Source organism: Procambarus clarkii, chromosome 10, assembly GCF_040958095.1.
Source record: "Procambarus clarkii isolate CNS0578487 chromosome 10, FALCON_Pclarkii_2.0, whole genome shotgun sequence".
Lineage (NCBI taxonomy): Eukaryota > Metazoa > Arthropoda > Malacostraca > Decapoda > Cambaridae > Procambarus > Procambarus clarkii.
Window position 1 is genome coordinate 45,241,167 of NC_091159.1, and position 11,027 is coordinate 45,252,193.

At 46.1% G+C, this 11,027-nt stretch overlaps 1 protein-coding gene across 1 annotated transcript; it reads left to right on the forward strand.

Moving 5' to 3' along the window:
• Positions 1-3,292: 3,292 nt before the first annotated feature.
• On the forward strand, positions 3,293-4,979 carry LOC123773618 (adhesive plaque matrix protein-like). Its single transcript, XM_069322370.1, has 2 exons — positions 3,293-3,298; positions 3,864-4,979. The coding sequence occupies exons 1-2, from the start codon at positions 3,293-3,295 to the stop codon at positions 4,977-4,979; spliced, it is 1,122 nt and encodes a 373-aa protein (XP_069178471.1).
• Positions 4,980-11,027: the final 6,048 nt, after the last annotated feature.

Consider the following 11,027-nt stretch of genomic DNA (forward strand, 5'->3'; position numbering starts at 1 on the left):
TAGTGGTGGTGGTGGTGGTGGTAGTGGTGGTGGTGGTGGTGGTGGTGGTGGTAGTGGTGGTGGTGGTGGTGGTGATGGTGATGGTGGTGGTGGTGGTGGTGGTGGTGGTAGTGGTGGTGGTGGTGGTGATGGTGATGGTGGTGGTGGTGGTAGTGGTGGTGGTGGTGGTGGTGGTGATGGTGGTGGTGGTGGTGGTGGTGATGGTGGTGGTGGTGGTGGTGGTGATGGTGGTGGTGGTGGTGATGGTGGTGGTGGTGGTGGTGGTGGTGGTGATGGTGGTGGTGGTGGTGGTGGTGGTGGTGGTGGTGGTGGTGGTGGCGGTGGTAGTGGTGGTGGTGGTGGTGGTGGTGGTAGTGGTGGTGGTGGTGGTGGTGGTGGTGGTAGTGGTGGTGGTGGTGGTGGTGGTGGTAGTGGTGGTGGTGGTGGTGGTGGTGGTGGTGGTGGTAGTGGTGGTGGTGGTGGTGGTGGTGGTGGTGGTAGTGGTGGTGGTGGTGGTGGTGGTGGTGGTAGTGGTGGTGGTGGTGGTGGTGGTGGTGATGGTGATGGTGGTGGTGGTGGTGGTGGTGGTGGTAGTGGTGGTGGTGGTGGTGGTGGTGGTGATGGTGATGGTGGTGGTGGTGGTAGTGGTGGTGGTGGTGGTGGTGGTGATGGTGGTGGTGGTGGTGGTGGTGATGGTGGTGGTGGTGGTGGTGGTGATGGTGGTGGTGGTGGTGGTGGTGATGGTGGTGGTAGTGATGGTGATGGTGGTAGTGGCGTTGGGTTATAATTGAATTATTGTGACGTTCAAATTCTTTGTCAACTCTGGCCTTAAAGTTGTGAATGGAGGTGGCTTCCACAACATCTATTTTGGAGTATTTCCATAACATTCATTCGGCTCATTTCCGTTTCCAGTTTCCACCTATGTCCCCTTGTCCTTCGTTCTCTCGACTTGAAGGAGGTAAATTGTGTCATTGTCATTTTCAAACTGCCTCTCAGCTTCTCATCTGACTCTAGTGTATTCACTTCTTGTTCTGCTTGGTGCGTCTCTATTGTTCACTGTACTTTTTCAATTATTTATTATCCTTTCCCCTATATTCTTGAGGTTATCTTGAAATGATTTCGGGGCTTAGCGTCCCCTCGGCCCGGTCCTCGACTAGGCCTCCTTTTTGTCACACATCCCCAGGAAACAGCCCGTATCAGCTGTCTAATTCCCAGGTACCTATTTACTGCTAGGTGAAAAGGGGCATCAGGGTGAAAGAAACTATGCCCATTTGTTCCCGCCTCTGCCAGGGATCGAACTCGGAACCTTAGGACAAGGAATCCCGCCAGTGCCCCCGAAACCAGGGGTTTACTTTAGTTTCTTGTCTATCTCCTTGAGTGTCATCTGCACATTTAAGAACACACACATAGACCCAAAGCCAAAGAGCCAAAGTTCAGCCTCTCGCAAGCACAACTAGGTGAGTACACAAAGAAGGAATCTATTTCAGAATATTGAATTCGTTCCTCTCATCTACAGTCTTCCTTCCCATGTCTCTCTCTCCCATTGGATTTCACACAGAAAGTTTCTCATCTTGCTGTAGTCCCTCCATGTGTGTGTGTAATTTCTGATTTTCTTCAACAGGCTTCTGTATCTAGCCAACGCTATGAACACAATGCCGATAATGCAGTGTTCGCTACCTCCAAGAGGCGTCTCAGTCTCTATTTTGTTTTGGAGACAAAAGGAAAATCCTGAACCAGGATTTTTAACAACTGTCTCATTTTGGGGAAGACATCAGGTCTAGTGATGCTGGCAGATCGTCTCCTCTCACTCTGGTTGGTTCTATAAATCGTTGCTTTAAGAAGTGCTTGTCTACTGCGTCTACCAGTTTCGCTCTCCACGTCTCGTCACCTCCACGGGGGACCTTATTTATCCAGGGGAATTTTCCCTGTGGTGCCAATCCTGTAGCATGACAATTTTAGTGCTTGTCATGCTTGCCATTGTGGCTATTTTTTGTCATTGCTTTTAGATAATTCTCGTGGCATTTGTCATAGTCTTCCCCTAGGACTTCTATTGTCAAGTGGGGGATTGTAAATCACCGGTATACCTGTCCCCCTCGGCTGCTATTCCTTTAATATTATTAACATCTTTATAGACAAAAAATTATTACAATTTTGACCAGACCACACACTAGAAAGTGAAGGGATGACGACGTTTCAGTCCATCATGGACCATTCTCAAGTCGAGTGTGAGAATGGTCCAGGACGGACCGAAACGTCGTCGTCCCTTTATTTTCTAGTGTGTGGTCTGGTCAACATTCTTCAGCCACGTTATTGTGACTCATCGCCTGTATTTACAATTTTGCCAAATCTGAGGAATTCAATTAAGTCTTATTAAAGTGAGGATAATGCTGGAATTCACTGTCACACAGGACAGAGGGTCATACACAAGACAATAGGTCTAAACTGTAGGCTGAAGCACACACATATATCATGGTTACAATCAACTATATATTGACTGTATACACGTTTCAATGTACGAATATGTAAATACAACTTTCTTTTGTGCGCTGCCACATAATGGCAGGGATGGGCTCGCTGTTATTCTTACTAAGTATTCTTGGCGGTTGGACTCCTATGATAAGTTTACGTCTTCAAAGAACCAGTGTAACTGTAGCAACGGAGAATTATCCCCCTGAAGAATTAATTTTTTTCCTTATTATGCACCCCATACCCATCCCTTTGGCGGTGGTGAAAAGGATTACAGAGGCACATAATGGGTTCAGGAACTGAACCCCTAAACGACCTGGGGCCAGATTCACGAAAGCCCTTACGCAAGCACTTACGAACGTGTACATCTTTCCTCAACCTTTGACGGCTTTGGTTACATTTATTAAACAGTTTACAAGCATGAAATCTTCGCATTCAACTGTTCTTATCGTTATAAACAGCTTCCTGGTGCTTCGGAGCTCATTAACTGTTCAATAATTGCTAACAAAGCCGCCAAAGATTTGAGAAAAGGTGTGCAGGTTCGTAAGTGTTTGCGTAAGTGCTTTCGTGAACCTGGCTCCTGGTGGCTAGTTACGACCGTGACCGATCTGCGCCAACGTCAACCAATAGCAGGGGTGGAGGCGAGGTCACGTGACCCGGGTCGTGGCTAATGACTTCAGACAGTTGCAGAAGAACCGCCGCCTGAAGAGGGCTGTTCTAACTTGCCCTAGATTCAGTGAGGAAGTAGCTAAATTAATATTGAAATTGCGGGAATTAGTGCGGTGGCAGGACTGCAGGGGTCGTTGATGTAGCGTGTTGATACGGCAGCGCCACCTAGCGCCTGAACATGGCGGTAAGAGAAATAGCGGTTTATTTACTTTACGTGGACGACGTGAAGAGTTAAGGCCGATCAAGACTACTGTGGAACAGTAAAGTAAGATTTATATATGGTTTTCTAATTTCCAAGTGACCTATAAGCACGTAAAATCGGCGCGGAGGACAGTATGGTATGACCACAGTTCCGCTACCGTTAAGTTGTACTATTTTAACACAATTGTACCGCAGGTAACAGCTCTGGTACTGCCATGTTATTAGGTGTCGTCTGTCTGAATAGCGCAGTCAGCGCGTTAAATGCTGAAAGATTCATTTTCTTTGAAGCATTTTATTGTAATGCTTGACTAATATAGAGAAAACGAATGTAAGTCTAAAGACAGAGAGGGGATACTTAGTTTTAACTTCATAAATGTCCGATTAACATTTAATTGCTTCGTTTGGTGTTGGGCTTTAGGACTATAAATCGCGAGATACTTCCTGTTTCTATACTTCCAAGACCTCTCCCACGACTCTATACACCTCACAGAACCTCTCTACGACTCTATACCTCCCAGGACCTCTACACGACTCTATATACCTCCCAGGACCTCTCCACGACTCTATACCTCCCAGGACCTCTCCCACGACTCTATACCTCCCAGGACCTCTCCACGACTCTATACCTCCCAGGACCTCTCCACGACTCTATACCTCCCAGGACCTCTCCACGACTCTATACCTCTCAGGACCTCTCCACGACTCTATACCTCTCAGGACCTCTCCACGACTCTATACCTCTCAGGACCTCTCCACGACTCTATATACCTCACAGGACCTCTCCACGACTCTATACCTCCCAGGACCTCTCCACGACTCTATACCTCCCAGGACCTCTCCACGACTCTATATACCTCTCAGGACCTCTCCACGACTCTATATACCTCCCAGGACCTCTCCACGACTCTATATTCCTCTCAGGACCTCTCCACGACTCTATATACCTCCCAGGACCTCACCACGACTCTATATACCTCCCAGGACCTCTCCACGACTCTATATACCTCTCAGGACCTCTCCACGACTCTATACCTCCCAGGACCTCTCCACGACTCTATATACCTCTCAGGACCTCTCCACGACTCTATACCTCCCAGGACCTCTCCACGACTCTATATACCTCTCAGGACCTCATCACGACTCTATATACCTCCCAGGACCTCTCCACGACTCTATATACCTCCCAGGACCTCTCCACGACTCTATACCTCCCAGGACCTCTCCACGACTCTATATACCTCCCAGGACCTCACCACGACTCTATATACCTCTCAGGACCTCTCCACGACTCTATACCTCCCAGGACCTCTCCACGACTCTATATACCTCCCAGGACCTCTCCACGACTCTATATACCTCCCAGGACCTCTCCACGACTCTATATACCTCCCAGGACCTCTCCACGACTCTATATACCTCCCAGGACCTCACCACGACTCTATATACCTCTCAGGACCTCTCCACGACTCTATACCTCCCAGGACCTCTCCACGACTCTATATACCTCCCAGGACCTCTCCACGACTCTATATACCTCCCAGGACCTCTCCACGACTCTATATACCTCCCAGGACCTCTCCACGACTCTATATACCTCCCAGGACCTCTCCACGACTCTATACCTCCCAGGACCTCTCCACGACTCTATATACCTCTATAACTAAAATATTTGTCTTGTTGCTCTTTGTTAAATTTGTAAAAAATAAACATATGTCTCTCATTTCATTATAAATTCTGAAAGCAGAATTTTAATTAGAATTCCCTAGAAGAGGTTATAAACTTGTGTGTAATATTATGTTGAAAGACATGCCGAAATATCTAATTAAATTTTTGTTTTGACCGTGGGAGAGAGAAGTTCCTTGGTGTGTGTACTCTCCTTGTTGTGCTTGTGGGGGTTGAGCTTTGGCTCTTTGGTCCCGCCTCTCAACCGTCAATCAACTGGTGTACAGGTTCCTGAGCCTACTGGGCTCTATCATATCTATACTTGAAACTGTGTATGGAGTCAGCCTCCACCACATCACTGCCTAATGCATTCCATTGGTTAACCCACTCTGACACTAAAAAAGTTCTTTCTAATATCTCTGTGGCTCATTTGGGCACTCACTTTCCACCTGTGTCCCTAGTGTGTGCCCCTTATGTTAAAAAATCTGTCTTTTTATACCTATCAATTCCTTTGAGAATATTGTATGTAGTGATCATGTCCCCCCTAATTCTTCTGTCTTCGAGCGAAGTGAGGTTTAATTCCCGTAGTCTCTCCTCGTAGTTCATACCTCTCAGCTCGGGTACTAGTCTGGTGGCAAACCTTTGAATCTTCTCCAGTTTAGTCTTATGCTTGACTAGATATGGACTCCATGCTGGGGCTGCATACTCCAGGATTGGTCTGACATAAGTGGCATACAAAGTTCTGAATGATTCCTTATATAAGTTTCTAAAGGCCGTTCTTATGTTGGCCAACCTGGCATATGCCCCTGATGTTATCCTCTTGATATCGACTTCAGGGGACAGGTCTGGTGTGATATCAACCCCAAGTCTTTCTTTCTCTCTGATTTTTCAAGAGTTTCATCTCCCAAATGATACATTGTATCTGGCTTCCTGCTCCCTACACATATCTTCATTACATTACATTTGTTCGGGTTAAACTCTAACATCCACTTGTTGAACCATTCCTTTACTTTGTCCAGGACTTCTTGAAGCCTCACGCTGTCCTCCTCTGTCTTAATCCTTTTCATAATTTTGGCATCATCAGCAAACATTGAGAAGAATGAGTCTATACCCTCCGGGAGATCATTTACATATATCAGAAACAGGATAGGTCCAAGTAGAGAGCCTCAAGGGATTCCACTGGTGACTTCACGCCAATCGGAGGTCTCATCCCTCACCGTAACTCTCTGCTTCCTATTGCTTAGATACTCCCTTATCCACTGGAGCACCTTACCAGCTACACCTGCCTGTCTCTCCAGCTTATGTACCAGCCTCTTATGCGGTACTGTGTCAAAGGCTTTCCGACAATCCAAGAAAATGCAGTCCGCTCATCCTTCTCTTTCTTGCTTAATCTTTGTCACATGATCGAAGAATTCTATTAAGCCTGTAAGGCATGATTTACTCTCCCTGAACCCATGTTGATGGGTTGTCACGAAGTCTCTTCTCTCCAGATGTGTTACTAGGTTTTTTCTCACAATCTTCTCCATCACCTTGCATGGTATACAAGTTAAGGACACTGGCCTATAGTTCAGTGCCTCTTGTCTGTCACCCTTTTTGTATGACATGTACTCACCTAGTTGTACTCACCTAGTTGCGCTTGCGGGAGTTGAGCTATGGCTCTTTGGTCCCGCCTATCAACGGTCAATCAACTGATGTACAGATTCCTGAGCTTATTGGGCTCTATCAAATCTACATTTGAAACTGTGTATGGAGTCAGCCTCCACCACATCACTGCCTAATGCATTCCATTTACTAACTACCCTGACACTGAAAAAATTCTTTCTAATGTCTCTGTGGCTCATTTGGGTACTAAGCTTCCACCTGTGTTCCTCATGTGTGTGTGTACCACCCGTATTAAATAATCCATCCTTTTCTACCCTGTCAATTCCCCTGAGAATTTTGTATGTGGTGATCATGTCTTCCCGAGCTCTTCTGTCTTCCAGCGACTTGAGGTGCAGTTCACGCAGCCTTTCCTCGTAACTCATGCCTCTTTGTTCTGGGACTAGTCTAGTGGCATACCTCTGAACTTTTTCCAACTTCGTCTTGTGCCTGACAAGGTATGAGCGCCATGCTGGGGCTGCATACTCCAGGATTGGACTTACATATATGGTATACAAGGTTCTGAAGGATTCCTTAAACAGGTTTCTGAAAGCCGTTCTGATGTTAGCCAGCCTCGCATATGCCGCTGATGTTATTCTTTTGATGTGGGCTTCAGGAGACAGGTTTGGCGTGATATCAACTCCAAGATCTTTCTCTCTGTCCGTTTCGTGAAGGACATTCTCCCATTCGGTATCCAATGACTGGCCTCCTAGTTTCATTACCTTACATTTACTTGGGTTGAACTTTAGTAGCCATTTGTTGGTCCATTCCTTCAGTTTGTCTAGGTCATCTTGTAGCCTCATACTATCTTCCTCAGTCTTGATCCTCTTCATAATTGTTGCATCATCAGCAAACATTGAGAGGAGAGAGTCAATTCCTTCTGGGAGATCATTTATGAATATCAGAAACAGTATAGGTCCAAGGACTGATCCCTGTAGGACTCCACTGGTGACTCCCCGCCACACTGAGACCTCACCCCTCACAGTGACTCGGTGTGTCCTGTTGCTTAGGTTCTCTCTTATCCAGTGGAGTACCTTCCCTTTCACTCCTGCCTGCATCTCCAGTTTGTACACTAGTCTCTTATGTGGTACTGTGTCAAAGGCTTTCTGGCTTCTAGAAATATGCAGGCTGCCCAGCCCTCTCCCTCTTGCCTAATTTTTGTTGCCTGGTCATAGAACTCAATTAAACCTGTTAGGCATGATTCATAGGTTAGGCATCTCTGAACTCATGCTGATGTTGTGTTTCAAAGTTCTTCCACCTCAGATGTTCCACTAGCTTTTTTCACACACACACACACACACACACACACACACACGCACACACACACACACACACACACACACACACACACACACACTACACACACACACACACACACACACACACACACACACACACACACACACACACACACACACACACACACACACACACACATGTGTGTACTCAGCTAGTTGTGCTTGTGGGGGTTGAGCTCTGGCTCTTTGGTTCCACCACTCAACTGTGTATGTGTGTGTGTGTGTACTCACCTATTCACCTATTTGTGTTTGCAGGATCGAGCATTGACTCTTGGATCCCGCCTTTCCAGCTATCGGTTGTTTACAGCAATGACTCCTGTCCCATTTCCCTATCATACCTAGTTTTAAAAGTATGAATAGTATTTGCTTCCACAACCTGTTCCCCAAGTGCATTCCATTTTTCTACTACTCTCACGCTAAAAGAAAACTTCCTAACATCTCTGTGACTCATCTGAGTTTCCAGTTTCCACCCATGTCCCCTCGTTCTGTTATTATTACGTTTGAACATTTCATCTATTTCCACTTTGTCAATTCCCCTGAGTATTTTATATGTCCCTATCATATCTCCTCTCTCCCTTCTTTTCTCTAGTGTCGTAAGGTTCAGTTCATTCAGACGCTCTTCATATCCCATCCCTCGTAACTCTGGGACAAGCCTCGTCGCAAACCTCTGAACCTTCTCCAGTTTCTTTATGTGTTTCTTCAGGTGGGGGCTCCATGATGGCGCGGCATACTCTAAGACGGGTCTCACGTAGGCAGTGTAAAGCGCCCTAAAAGCCTCCTCATTTAGGTTTCTGAATGAAGTTCTAATTTTCGCCAGTGTAGAGTACGCTGCTGTCGTTATCCTACTTATATGTGCCTCAGGAGTTAGATTAGGTGTCACATCCACTCCCAGGTCTCTTTCTCGAATCGTTACAGGTAGGCTGTTCCCCTTCATTGTGTACTGTCCCTTTGGTCTCCTGTCACCTGATCCCATTTCATAACTTTACATTTACTGGTGTTAAACTCCAGTAGCCATTTCCCTGACCATCTCTGCAACCTGTTTAAGTCCTCTTGGAGGATCCTACAAGTCCTCGTCTGTCACAACTCTTCTCCTTAATTTTGTGTCATCCGCAAACATTGACATGTATGATTCCACTCCTGTAAACATATCATTTACGTAAATTAGAAAGAGGATTGGTCCCAGCACCGATCCTTGAGGTACTCCACTTGTTACTGTTCGCCAGTCCGACAAGTCGCCTCTTACCATTACCCTCTGGTTCCTTCCTGTTAGGTAGTTCTTCACCCATACTAGGGCCTTTCCGCTTACTCCTGCCTGCCTCTCAAGTTTGTATAGCAGTCTCATGTGCGGTACTGTATCAAAGGCCTTTTGGCAGTCAAGAAATATGCAGTCTGCCCAGCCTTCTCTGTCCTGCCTTATCCTTGTTACTTTATCATAGAATTCTAAAAGGTTTGTTAGGCATGATTTCCCTGTCCAGAACCCATGTTGGTGCTTGTTTACAAACCCAATGCTCTCCAGGTGCTCAACAAGTCTTAGCCTAATTATTCTTTCAAGTATTTTGCAGGGGATGCTTGTCAGTGATACGGGTCTGTAGTTAAGTGCCTCCTCCCTATCACCTTTTTTGAAAATCGGTACATTTGCCTCCTTCCAGCAACTGGGCAATTCTCCCGACATAAGTGACTCATTAAAGATCATTGCCAGAGGCACGCTGAGAGCCTGTGCTGCCTCTTTAAGTATCCACGGTGATACTTTGTCTGGTCCAACAGCTTTATTTGCATCCAGTGTTGTCAACTGTTTCATTACATCCTCTGCTGTCACCTCTATATCTGATAGTCTTTCATCTTGGGTAATCTCTTCTAACAATGGGAGCTGCTCAGGCTCGGTTGTGAACACTTCATGGAATTTTGCATTCAGTACCTCGCAGATTTCCTTGTCGCTTTCTGTATATGCCCCTTCTGTTTTCCTCAGTCTTGTCACTTGGTCATTTACCGACATCTTCCTTCTTATATGGCTATGTAGTAATTTAGGTTGTTTTTTCGCTTTGACTGCAATATCATTCTCATAATTTCTTTCCGACACTCGTCTTATGTTAATGTAATCATTCCTAGCTCTGTTACATCTAATCCTGTTGTCCTCTGTCCTTTGTCTTCTGTACTTCCTCCACTCCCTCCTGCTTCTCACCTTTGCTTCCTGACACTGTCTATTAATCCATGGGTTATTATATTCCCTCCTGCTCTTTTCCTTTATTGTTGGAATAAATCTATCTTCAGCCTCCTTGCATTTCAATATGACTTGGTTCATCATACCTTGCACTGTTTTTCCTCTAAGTTCTTCCTCCCACTGCACTTCCCCCAGGTAGTCCCTTATCCTTCTGTAGTCCCCTTTTCTGTGATCAAGTCTCCTTTCCCGGACCTCTTGTCCTTTGGTCACAATTTTAAGCTCCATCATGTAGTCAAAGACTAGGACACAATGGTCACTAGCTCCTAGTGGTATTTCATGTTCCAACTGCTCGATGTCTTCTACATTCTGGGTGAAAATGAGATCTAATAGGCTGGGCGTATCCCCTCCTCTTTCCCTAGTATCTTCTTTCACATGCTGTGTTAGGAAATTCCTGTCAATAACGTCTACCAGCTTCGCTCCCCAGGTCTCCTCCCCGCCATGGGGATTCCTCGTTTCCCAATCTATCTCTCCGTGATTTAGGTCCCCCATGACCAGCAGCTTCGCTCTCATTCTATGCGCTAAAGTTGCTGCCCTCTGCAGTTCATCCATACATGTCTTGTTGCTGTCCTCGTACTCCTGCCTGGGCCTTCTACTGTTTGGTGGGGGATTGTAGAGTATCAAGATTACAATCTTCTTCCCATCCACTGTCAGAGTTCCATATATAAAGCTCGTGCTTTCATTGGTACCCGGATTTTCCAGCTCATCAAACTTCCATTTCCAAACTGGAACTGTGTGTGCGCGCGTGTGTGTGTGTGTGTGTGTGTGTGTGTGTGTGTGTGTGTGTGTGTGTGTGTGTGTGTGTGTGTGTGTGTGTGTGTGTGTGTGTGTTGTATGTGACATACCACATAAATTATTATTCAATCAAATCGCCATGCGTTGCAACACACAGTAGGGAG